This window comes from Antrostomus carolinensis, unplaced genomic scaffold (assembly GCF_000700745.2).
Source record: "Antrostomus carolinensis isolate BGI_N321 unplaced genomic scaffold, ASM70074v2 scaffold34942, whole genome shotgun sequence".
NCBI lineage: Eukaryota > Metazoa > Chordata > Aves > Caprimulgiformes > Caprimulgidae > Antrostomus > Antrostomus carolinensis.
In genome coordinates, this window is record NW_010300780.1 from 1 (window position 1) to 12,670 (window position 12,670).

At 53.0% G+C, this 12,670-nt stretch overlaps 1 protein-coding gene across 1 annotated transcript; it reads right to left on the reverse strand.

Moving 5' to 3' along the window:
- Positions 1-435: 435 nt before the first annotated feature.
- LOC104521297 (SH2B adapter protein 2-like) lies at positions 436-12,666 on the reverse strand (the record flags this gene model as incomplete). The annotated part of the gene is made up of 7 exons (XM_010163244.1): positions 436-607; positions 1,313-1,506; positions 1,627-1,809; positions 2,343-2,440; positions 4,687-4,778; positions 8,679-8,780; positions 11,875-12,666. Coding segments are annotated over 7 exons (1,633 nt in total), but the record flags the coding sequence as incomplete, so codon positions are not given.
- Positions 12,667-12,670: the final 4 nt, after the last annotated feature.

Consider the following 12,670-nt stretch of genomic DNA (forward strand, 5'->3'; position numbering starts at 1 on the left):
CCTCCCTTGCTGGCACCTTCCCACACCCACCCTCTCCCTAGCTTGCCCTCTCCATCCTTGACCCTGTCCTTCCCCAGCTCTCCTTGCCCACCCACAGCAGGATGCCCTGAGCCCTGCCAAGCCCTGCAGACCCCTCTGCTCCACTCCTGCCTGAGCCAGGGGACTGACACCCACAGCTGGGGACACACATGTCACCCCAGCACAGCCCTGCTGCTGCGTGGTCCTCCCTGCCCACCTTCAATGGGATAACACCCACCTTGGGGCATCTCCAGAGCCACACATGCAACATGGGCATGGATTTCTGGAGGGGGTTAGTGAGGGAATCCCAGGGATCAGTCACTTTTGGGTCCATGTGAGATCCCAGCCCATACACAAACCTGGCTGTTCACATGCAGCCGTACCCCTGCCCAGCAGCAGCACAGCCCTGGCACTCACCGGGCAGCGGGCTCTGGGCCACGACGTAGCTGCGGAGGGTGATGTCGGCCGCGCCACCCGACTCGAGAGGGATGGGATGCGTGTGGAAGTGGCGCAACATGTCGAAGATGGTCTGGAACCAGAGGTGCTGCACATGGCACTGCCCGCTCTCGTTCAGTGACAGACGGAGGTGCTGCAGGGACAGGGGACCAGCAGGTGAGCTGGGGATTGCAAAGGGTAAGATTCACCCTGGCAATCAGCAGCAGGAGCCACCTCCATCAGCCAAGGGAGGTTTTGCTCCTAACACAAGACTTATTTTTCCTGCTGCAGAGTGTTCCCTGCAAAACCCCACTCAGGAGAAGTTAGTCCCCTCCTGGTGATGAACACCACACAGAACTGGACAGAGAAAGGTGTCTGGGTGCAGCTGAGGTCTGCAGCTCCAATCCTGGTGACACAGCCAGCCTAGAGAAGCCCATAGCCCACCTGAACTACTTCTTGTGGGACAGGTGACAAGACCAGGCAGCTGTATCTCAACCCCTCGCTGAATGTGCCCTCTGGTAGAAAAGGCACCCAGCAGAAAACCACCCATGGGCCATTTTTTCATAGTGCATCTGTGTACTTCAGGACATGGAGCAGACAAGAAGAGTCAGGGGATGATGTGCCAGGCTACGCTGGACTCCTGTCACATATTTAACCTCATGCACTGATCCAGTTGGTAGAGAGCTGATGGGGCTGGGCAGGGTGCAGAGGGCTCTTGGGGGACAAGGACAGGCAGCCCCAAGGGATGTCCTGCTGGGGTGCAGCTCCCCACAGAGCCGCTGTGTTTGGGGTCACCGCATGGCACCCGGTTGCTCACAAGGCTGGCACTAATATTCAGAGGGAAGCAGAGGACACCCACCTTTGCTTTGCCCTGGAAGTTGAAGGTCAGCACGTACTCCCCGGGCCGTGTTTCACTCTGACGGATGACGAACAAGCCGTGGCTCCGCGCACCCCCGAAGAGCACCAGCTGAGCTGCCTTGATCCGTGAGAGTGTCCCATGGAACCAGGGGAAGTCGGAGAGGTTGATCTCTGCCTCTGCCTCGCTGTCCTCCCCTGGCCACAGGGACAGGAGGTTTTTAGGGAGTACCTTGACATCACTCTCTCCCAACCCATCCTTTCCCTCTGTGCACCCTTAAGAGTGAGGTGCTGGGGCCACATCCTGCAGCCTGGTACCTGCGAGATGCCCACCGGTGGTAGGGGAAGACTCCAACGTCTGCAGGAAGCTCTCCAGTGGGACGTGGGTGAGGAGCTCCCCCAAGGAGTCCCTGCCCCGGCCGTGGGGCGCAGGGATGGCAGTGGCCGTAGTGGTGTTGTGAGCGCCAGGCAGGGCACATCTGTCTGGTGGCCTGGGAACATCTGGAAGGGAATTTGCAGAGGGATAGGCTCATGGCTTGGCATTACCCAGCACAATCAGACAAGGCTGGGGGCTGTCCTACTCTGAAGGCCACTGTGCTGGAGCACCCTACGCTCTCAAAGACAGCTCAGAACTAGGACAGCTCAGAAAAATCCCTTTCAGCCTGCACTGGGCTTCCTTCCCCAGGTGCAGCTGGGATAAGAGACATGGAAACAAGATGGGGCTGTACAGGCAGGAACTGCTTGCTGGGACCCAGAGACCCAGGTGCCTGCAGACAGGGGCTTGATTTTCTGGATGTATCAGGATATATGGGAGCAACACTGGTGTCTTCATCAAGGTGGGAGCACCTCCCTGGGGTGGGAGGAAGCACAAGGAAGAGGAAAGCAATGGACAGAGGAAGATCCATTCCCACAGACACCTAATTCAGGCTTCTTCACTTTCTCACTAGCAGGATCTGGTCCCCCCCGAAACCAAAGCTGGCACCCAGAGACTCCCACCCTCCCTGCGGGTTTTTTTCTCAGACATAGGTCCTTACCATCAGCCAGGAACTCACAGCTGCAGGAGGACACCCTGCCTGGCAGACAGGTTCCTCCCTGCACACAGGACGCCAGCTCAATGTCATCCCCGCTGTCCCTGGGGGGAGAGCATAGAGCAGATGGTCACACGACACGGGGACGCACGCATGGCACCTCCACTCACACACGTGTAACAGGGACTTGACTAAATGAAATTCCAGCTGTGATCTGGGAGCACATCCCGCTGCTCCTTGCTTCCTCCCGGAGGGACAGAAGTGCTCACAGCACTGAGCAGCAGAGCAGCTGGCAAAGCAACCTGGCTTTTTGGGGGCAAGAAACCAGCGTGGAGGGGAATTAAACCCCTGAAAGCCGTCACTCTGGGTCATGCCAGCTCATCCTAGCTGCAGTGTTTTTCTACAACCTTGTTGGTTTGGTTAGAAATCTGTTATCTTGACTTTCAGTGCTTTGCTTTGCAAGACATATGTGGATGCACGCACACTCCCACCACCCACTTCCACCCAAGGATGCTTTCGCTTTCACCCTCCGCAAAGGGAACTACCAACCCACAGGAATTGTATCATAGAATCACAGACTTGTTTGGGTTGGAAGGGACCTTAAAGCTCATCCAGTCCCAACCCCCCTGCCATCAGCAGGGACACCTTCCACTAGACCAGGTTGCTTAAAGCCTCATCCAACCACATCCTCAAAAGACACCAAGAAAAGAAGCCAGGAGTGAGACAGTGAGTGAGAACAGAGCAAGGGGGATGCCACAGGGATGCAGCCCCCACAGGGAGCATCCTTGCTGCCTGACCCCTGCTCGTGCACTTCAGCACCCCTCTTAAGCAAGCCCGCTTGCTCCACAGCCTATTTTTAACCTGGCTGTCGGCAAGAGCCTGGTGCTGCCAGCAGCACTCGGCTGCTCTTGCTTAACGGCAGCCACGTGGGCACAGGCAGCGAGGAAGTGGCTGCGTTAGCAATAACGGCTCATGAGGGAGCTGCTGAATTATTTAGTGGCCAGTAAGTGAATCAGCCATTGGAAGTCATTCAGCTACAGCCGGTTAAAAAACAAGAAGGGAGGAAGGAAACCAAAACCAACAGCGCTTTGCAGAAAAGCCGTCGATGGGCGCTCACGCAGCGGCTCCAGCACGCAGCCCTTGGCAAAAGCATTAGGAGCTGATTGAAAATTCATTCTTGGCACCAAGCGTGTGTGTCAGTGTATTAAACAGCTCATTATTATTTGCTCTGGAGTTCATTATTATTTGCTTTACAGTCACGTCCGGAGGCCGAAGTGGGAGCGCGCTGGGTGCTAAGCAAACATAAAAAGGCTGCTGGCAGCAGAGCGAGGGGCTGGCGCAGCCCTGCCGATGGCTTCTGCGGTGAGCATGGTCACGGCGCTCGGCTCTGGCTGGAAAACTGGTACCAAAACACACACACAGGGAGAAAAAGGGCTGTGTTTCCCAGCTTTGCCTCCATCAGCAGCTCAGCCTCAGCGTTGCTTCTTGAATTATACATTTTAAGAAGCAGCAAAAGGAGCTGAAGGAGCACAGATCTGGAGTATGTTAGTACATCCTCCCTGGGAGATGCAGCTTCTGCAGTCACTGACCCCACATCTCTTCAGCAAAAGGGGGCAAAGGCAGCCTGGAGGCAGCTGGACCCTCTCCTGTCATAGGCTTGCTCAAGATTTTCACCTCTGCAAGCACGGGCATCTTGTTTTCCCAAAATTGTGCCAAGGGCAGCGCTGGGGTTTCCCCGAAGCCTGGGGAGTGCCTGGGCTGATCCTGCTTCCCCTGGAGCGGGGCTGCCTGAGCCAGCTGAAGGGCAGCAGTGCCAGGCACACAAACGGTCCCTAACGTGTAACCGCCTGCGCAGGCTGATGAGAAACCAGATGAGAAGTTTTGGCTGAGTGGTTGTGACTCTAATGAGTCACAGTCTTAATGCCACTGTGACAGAAACAAAAATAAATTGATTTAGCCATCACAATCTTAAATATACCATGGATGCTGGACTGGAAAAAAGCATGGAAAATAGCTCAAATATAGTATGAAAGCTTTAGAAGGCAGGCATTAGGAGCTTCCTACATTGAGGGCAGCATTCCCAGGTCACCTGCCTCTGCTGGGCTGAGGGGATGTAGAGCAGGAAAGGGTGAGCAAGCAGGCAGTGCTCTGTGAGGCTGCACCTCTGACACACACAGGCTGCTAATTCTGCCACCAGACTCCTGCTGACGTGAGTCGGGGACTTTCTGTAACAATCCAAGTAGTAAAAAAAAAAATTGCATCAGGGGTAATAACCCCAGCTTGGTGGTGAGGGCACCGCAGCAGTGGTGAGCCTGGTCCCCACACAGCACCTTCCTCCAGCAAGCCTTACCCGGGGTCGATGCAGTCCTGGATATCTGCCACCCAGGAGTGCTTCTGCAGGGAGTCAATGGTCTCCAGGATGTACTCGGCCCCGTTCTCCACCTGTGGGCAACATGGGACCGTGTCAGGAGGCAGTCAGTGTCCCACCACCCCATAATCCAGCCAGACCCCCCACCCCATTCACCTGCTGCTGTTAAATAGCACCTCTGTTAGACTGGGGGGGATTAGTGCCCCCTCCCATCCCAAAGGGATGACCCACAGAGATGCTTTGGGGTGTCAAAGGGTGACCCTTGACCAAAGCCAGGGCTTGGAGAGCAGAACACTCTGTTTTCAGCAAATGCATCACAAGGTTTTTACAGCTCCCATGGCAAAAACCCCACATGGCACCCACGCGCCAGCACAGTGTCCCTCACCTCTGGGGTGCCTCAGTGCCCCTCAAAACTAGCTCTGCACAGGTAGATCAGAAGCCATGCTGCCCTCTCACTGCCCCAAAATCTGTGAGACCCCTAAATCCAGGAGTTCAAAACCTCTATCTCCTCTGTTATCTTTTCTGCCTGCTGGTCCATGAGGCTTTCAATTTCTGATTGCAACAGGGTGGGAGAGAAACCTACTTTAATGGAAAAGAAAAATAAATTAGGATGCAAAAAGAGCCTCCAAAACTGCAAGCCCAAAGGAGCTGGGCCTTTCAGGGACCAGGGAAGACCTAGAAAAGTCCCACATCAGCAATGGGGCAACAGGGCAGAGGGACTCAGAAGCCACCCCACACAATGTGTGTGCCTCTGGCAGGTTTCCCCACATCCTTCCCAGACCCCTTATACATCGTGTTCCTGAGCTGGTGAGGCAGCCCTGACTCCAGCAGGGTATCGTGTTGCCAGCTGAGACAACCTCTTAGCAAATTAAATTAATCACAAACAACTGAATCACTGTCCTGAAAATAAGCAGGGTGTGCAGGGAGCAGAGCCCAGCACCCAGGCTGGGGCTGAGCAGCACCCTGCTCCCTCCTGGGGCTGTGCATGGCCATCCTGCCCCGAGCAGTGGAGGGCAGCAGCAAAGTTTCCCCTCCCTGTCTTGTTTAACCAGAGCAAAGGAGCCTCTCTGGCTTTCTGAGGGCAACACATGAAGCCGGTGTAGGAGATGGGGCTGCTCTCTCCTGCAGAGCATGACAGCCAGTGGAGCACGTGCAAGGCTCGGGTATTTTGCAAGTGTCTGCTTGTGCAATGGAAAAAATAAAAAAAATATGCATGTGCTTGGTGTCTAATGGGCAGTGGGGACGTGCTGCCTGCTCATTTTTAGACGATTTAGCAGAAATTACTCCAGCATGGCCTCCCTCAACCGGGCAGGGGCTTTTCCACCCATTGTAACCTGCCGGAGTGCAGCACGTTGTGCATGAAGGTTGAGATTGGGTTCAACATCAACCCTGTATAGGGGAAGGCAGCGGGGAAACCACAGCACCCACCTCCCTTTCTTACCCCTCTGATCATCATCAAGGGGTTCTTCATGCCCTCTGCAAGGCCAGACAGCAAAGGGGGAACACAAAAGAGCAGCAAGAAGATGTCGCGGCAAGAAGATGTCCCAGCAAGAAGGGCTTGGGCAGAAAATGAGCTACAAATAATAAAGGATGTTGGGAATAGGAGAAAAGCATCCTGTGCTGGCAGCCAGGAGGGGAGGGCAAGGAGAGGGGCAGCAGGAGACCAGAAGTGAGCAGATGGGCTCAATGCTGTGGTAGCTCAATGCTGCCTCAGGTAGCTCAAAGGATCGATTGTCATCAATTCACCCTGCAGCAGGGTAAGTGCCCTGGCCAGGGCAGGAGCAGGAGGTTACCTGATCAATCAGGCATTTTCAGACAGGCAGGGTTTGGAGTGTTCCCAAGGGCAATTAAAGAAATGGCTGAAGCAGTCACAGAGCTGTTAGTAGTGGGAGTGGAGAGAGCACATCTGGCTCCAGAGGATGGGAAGAGGGCAAGACCAGAGCCCTCCTTCAGCAGCCAGAGAAACCAACCCTCCACAGGCACCCAGGAAGCACCCGGAGCTGAATCCCACCAGCAGGGATCTGCCATGACCAAACCCACTCAAACCCATCTACACTTGCTTGTGACAGCCCCAGGGACAGGGAGCAGCAGTGTCACATCCTTGGCATTGACCATACTATGGACACTGATGTGACACTCCAGCAGGGTGGGTGGCAAGACACAGCTGAGATAAGACTTGTAAGGGAATCTAGAAAACATGATCACAAGTAGCTGATGAGCCATATTCCAAGAGCAGTTATTGATGGCCAATGGATTATTGATGGCTAAGCTGAGGGATGTGCTCAGAAGCTCCTTCACATCAGGGACTCTCTCCATGCACACTGCTCTTCAGTGATGATTAGGACAAAAGCAAAGAGAAGATGCCTAATCAATTCACGGATGACACCACATTGCAAGCATGTTAGAGGATGAGACAAGAATTCAAATGAACTTGTCAAAGCTGAGAAATGCTCTGTGGAAGAAGGAGCCCAAGCCAGCCCCTGGTTCAAGGACATAGGCAAACTCTGGGCTTCCACTGATCACCGAGGGTGTCTGGGTGAGGGAACCGTGACTCCAGAGTGGTTCTGCAAAAAACATCGAGGGGTTACACCAGCCCACAAACTAAGTATGAGTCAACATAATCGCCAGGGTACAAAGAAAGCAATTGGATGAACTTGGGTTGGATAAAGAGGAAGAAGAAAGGAGAAGCAATCAAAGGAGAAGCAATCCTTCCCATCACACTTTAGGGCATTCTCTCTCAGAGCCTGAAAAGAAAGCAAGGAGGACCTTGGGCTGGTCAGTCTGGAGAGGAGAACATGCACAAGGTTGGTCTTTGAGGCACAGAAGATAACAGCTGAATTAGCCTCCATGTCCATGGTGGACACTGACTACAGCAGAGGTTGAAGTTGAAGAGCAAGAAGCCGTTGGGGAAGGAAGGATGCCAGGAGAAGGTCTGGGACCTTCACAAGGAGCTGGGTTTGGTGGAGAGTGATTTCCAGTGGGAACACACACTGGGGCCAGGCACGCTACCAGGCATGGGGGCTTTCATGAAGCCAGGCTCCATTTTTTTCCCTCCTCTGCTTTCACAGTATTCTAAGCTTTTAAGCAGCTCCATTCTGCTGGGAAGCCTGGCCTCTCCTCTCTGCCTTTGCCACACGCTTTTAGGGAGAAGCATCAGGGAGAGAGGTGGTTTTTTAGCAGAGGTAGGACATTAAATCCTCAAAACGCTGATATTCCCCCACATACACATGCTACCTCCCAGCTGGGCATGTCCAACAGCTCTGATGGAGAGCACGAGTCCATTAGCAGGAGTGGGAAGGCACAGCCTCATTAGCTGGAGAGAAAACCATCTCCAACATGTCCATCACCATGGTGGCACATGGGGACACTGCAAGATTCAGCCCCAATCTATCATCACAGGCTGCTGCCTTTCAGCAGAGCAAGAGGGAGCATTAAGCTAATTAATTGCATGATATGGAAAACTCTTTCTGAAGAGAGAGACTTTGACTCTCTGCTCATGCCCCTAGACTTGCAAGGGGTGGTTGATCCCCAGAGTCTTGGTGGCCCTGCACAGCCGTTCTCATTGCCCTGTGTCAATAGAACAGCCACCCCATGTCACTGATCTGGGGACGCGGCAGTCACAAAACCAGGGGCAGCCACACCAAAGAGTGTTTCCCCTTGCAAGTTGTCTCTGGACACTAATTTAACCCATCTCCTGGTGCCATGGAGAAGCAAAACCCCATGGTGAAAGCCAGGCAAACAGCCCAGTCCCAAAATACACAGGCATCAGGTGGAGGTTGCATCATTTTTTGGGCAGGCACAACCCAAGGAGAAGAGGCAGGGATTCCATGGGGAGCATTAGTGCTGTTGGCATCTCAGCTCTGAAAATCAAGGCAATGATCCCCTTGGGGACTGAGCATCCCCGTGGTGGGGGCTGGATGTGGGCACAGATGGGGTCCCTGTTGGGGTACACACCGCTGTCACCCTGCTCTCACCTTTAGGACAAAGGTATTGTCTTTGTCAGGCATCTCCAACGGCATGGTGGTGCGGACCTCGATGATAGCTGACAGCGGGATGCTCACCTTGGGTTTAGAAGCCTGGGAAAAGCAAAAAAAAAGCAAAAAAATTAAAAGAAATCAATAAATTAAAAAAAAGTCATTCAATTGAATCAAGCTGTCCCTGGGGATGATGCAGTGGGGCTCTCAGAGAGAAAAAATCATGGCTCAGCCTGCATGGTTATTACAGGGGGGAAGAGAAAAAAAAAAAGCATTGATTTCCCTCATGTGCCTGATAACTCCAAGCTCTTTTAATTAAACCAAGAGGAGGCCCAGTGGAAGACAGGGCGGTTAGTGCATTTAACTGCCAAACCTCTTCCTTGCTCCAGCGCGGGCTGACGTGTCAGCTCTGCCAAGACCACCAATCCCTGTCCTTTATAAACCCTCTCCTGATGGGGATGTGCTCTCTGACAGGGCACCAGGCAGAAAGCAGCCCAGGAAGACACCTCATTTATCCAGTGCAGAAGCAGCATCTCAGCTGAGAAGCTCCGATGGAGCAGCCCTAGCCATGCAGGGAATTTTAATTACATTAAAATAAAGAAAAATTAATTTCCCCTGGGGCCCCCGGCACCCGCTCAAGTCTCAATGCGGGGGCAGGACCCAGCGCCTCCTACTTGAAGTCTCTGCTTAGCAACAAATTCCCCAGATATTTGTTTTAATTATAACAAATCCCCCCCAAAGGAGCCCACAGAGCTGCTCCCCAGGGCTGGTCCCCTCTGGGGCTCCAAGATTTGGAGGATCACGGCTGCAGGAAGCAGAGATGTGATTTAGTCACCAAAATCTGTGCCTGGTGCCTTGGGTGCACGGGGTGGGATGAGGAAGGTGATGAGCACCAGGCTGCAGGTTACCACCAATGGGTTCAGTTCTCATTTTTTTGAGGGGGGGGAAAAAAAAACCCAAGACAGACAGGAACTGCTTTTTCCCCTCTGAGATGTTTTGTTTCCACCAGCCCCGGGGCCCCAGTGCTGCCTTGACGTGTGGGGCTCAGCCCTGCCCTGGGGAATTTTTCCTTCTTGGTGTTTGCACTGGAGAAGGTCAGAAAGGAGGAGGCAGCTGCTTTGAAGGGAAAGAAAATATGGTGTTAATTCACCAGTCAGCCAGAGAAGGTCTTCTTCAGGAGGGCTTTTCCCTTTAAAGATTTAAAAACATGACCATAGTTTTTGTAGGACCTACACAAAACCAAACCTGTGGGCTGCTGAAGCAAAAAGCCATTTTCCTCCAGCTGCACCAGGCTGGTACCAGCTGAACCATTTGCCAGATGGAAAACAAGATGGGACGAGGGGAGAAAGATGTAAATCAAAGTGGGGTGTGATTATAACAGGAGAGCAGACAATGGTCATAAAAGTTGCCATAAAAATCATTTCAAAATTGATTTTAGAGGCAAATCAAGATACACTGAAAAAAACCCCAACCCAAACCTCTATAAGCACTCCCTTAAAGCGTTTTCAGAGCAGCAGTTGTTCCATTTTAACCTGAGTTTATTGCCCCTTTGGTGTGGCTGACTCGCCAGTGCTTCTCCATGCAGCCCACACCCACCGGCTTCACCGGATCCTCTGGGATTCGTGTTGTGGGTGCAGCAGTTTCCTACCAGCCAGGTCTTGTGTGGTCCCTGGGCTGAGAAAGCCCCCAAGCCAGCTACCAGCTATGCACTCCATCCATACCTGTGCTGAGCCACTCCAAAGAGATGCACTTGAGTTTAAATTAATATTTTAAATTTCACTGGGAAAGATGTGAGAGGCACAAACTAACACCAACAGTGCCAAGGTTCATTTTGGCCTCAAAAAAATTGAAAATGCTGTTTAAAAATATATATAATGTATGAATCCAACCCTCTGACAAAGTGAGGGTTACCAGGGGTTCAGAGCACCTCAAAACCCACAGCCCTGGCTGCGTGTCTGGCACAATGGCTTGTGTCAGCCCAGCTTCACTACCAGGGACTGAAACACAAGCAGGGAAATCCTAAAGAAGATGAAGTAAATGAGATTTTTCTTCTCTGCGTATTTAAATAACCTGAGATTTCATTACCAGCACATAGAGCCAGTAAAACCCCAGGGAATGGTTATTATTTGCCCTGTGCTTTTCAGAAAGGAGAACACACAGCACAGACAAGACACCATCACGGCGTTAGCACAGGTGAGGGTTTGGCAGCACAAAGCATCCCTTCGCTCAGCCCAGCAGCAAAGGTGGTCCTGTGGCGAGAAGGAGACTCAAGGTCTCGTAATCCACATTTCTTGAGCAAATGGCTCTACCACTCAGCCTTTCCCCCAGGAAAACAGGGAAAACGGGGGATGCATACAAGAAGGGGAGGGAGAACACACCGAGGACGTGCTGCGATGAAAACCAGCTCCTGATTTCAAAGCTTTCATTGAAATTACAGAAGAAGAAAAGATGCAGGCAAGGAAAAGTGATATTGTGGGTAATAATAATAATAATAGTAATAATCAGTGTTCTTCTGCCCAGATGGGGAATTAGCTGGGGCTGTCTGGGAGGAGAGCTACAAAACCCATCCATGGTAGTGGTGCTCCAGCTCTGGAGGGCAACACCGGCGTCTTCTGTCCCCAGCATCAAAAATCTGCATTGGAGGTGGCCTTGCAGATGCAAAATTATTCCAAATGAATTATTATTTTTAAAAGGAAAAAAAACCTGCTTTTAGAAAGTGGACTAGTGACCCTCTGAGATCTAAAGGACAAAGCCCAGGCAGCGATCCCAGCCTTACTGCTGCTGTGGGACCCACCGGTCTGACATATCTTTGCAACATGTTGGGAACAGAAAAAAAAACCCTTGGCTAGCCTGGACACCCCACATCTTGATGGGGGAATGAGCTTTTCCACCAAGACTGATGATATTTGGGAGCCAAAGGACCAGGGAAAGGCCTCAGCATCTCTCCCAAGGGCTGTGGGGAAGGAGTGGGCTATGCCCTGGTGAACAGCAGCAACTGGGGCTTGCAGGTTGGATGGGTTTCAACCACGCTGTCCCCTCCATTTGTATCTCAGCCACCTGACACCAAACCCCTCTTTGGACCAGAGCCAGATTTCATCCCAGCTCAGCAGTGAAAATAAGGAAAAACCTCAAAACAAAGCCCAACTGCTGCTTGAATTGCTCAGAAAAACAGCAGCAGAGAACAGCCAGGACTTACCTTCGGAGGGACGTAAAACTCGAGGAGGAACCTCTCTCCTTCCACCTTCACCGCTTTCCGGAGTAGGAGGCGGCACTTTTGCCACTGTGAGCTCCCCACACAATTTGTGTCGTCAGCCACCATGTAGCGCAGTGTCCCCTCCCTCTGGATGTCCACCAGCTCCACCTTGGAGGAGGGCACCTTGGACAGGCGCAGCTTGTGGGTCCATTTCTCCCGTGGGTCACTGGACTCCTTGCCCCCAGCCAGCCACGGCTCCCTCTCGGCTCTCCGGCCACCTGGGGCAGCCTCAGCACCTGGCTCCGGAGAGGACTTGCGATGCCACATCTCCTTCATGCCGTCCACCACGCACAAGCTCATGTTCCTCAAGGAGAAGCCCTTCTTGAACTTGGGCTTAGCAGCAGCGTGGATGGAGACATCCTCTGAGCTGCGGGACTGGCCGTAGGAGGACACCTTACGTGCCTGCACCTGCTGCACCGGACTCAGGTACCGTCCAGCACCCAACGGGGTGTCCATGCTGTCCAAGGACTCAGTGGATGTCTCCTCCTTCCTTGGGGTGACCTCACGCCCGTAGGGGACGTGACAGTTCTGCAGCCCCACGAAGGGCACGATGTTGTACTTGGTGGGGGAGTCAGACACGAACACCCGGCTGACCTCCAGGCTGAAGATGTCCAAGAAGTTGGTGGCAAAGTGGTGGGAGAAGGAGGTCTCTGCCCCAGGGGTGTCGTAGTGGGGGTTCTCCTTCAGGAACTGGCAGAACTTCTGGGCAAAGTCAACGGCGGCTGCCTGGGCGTGCAGC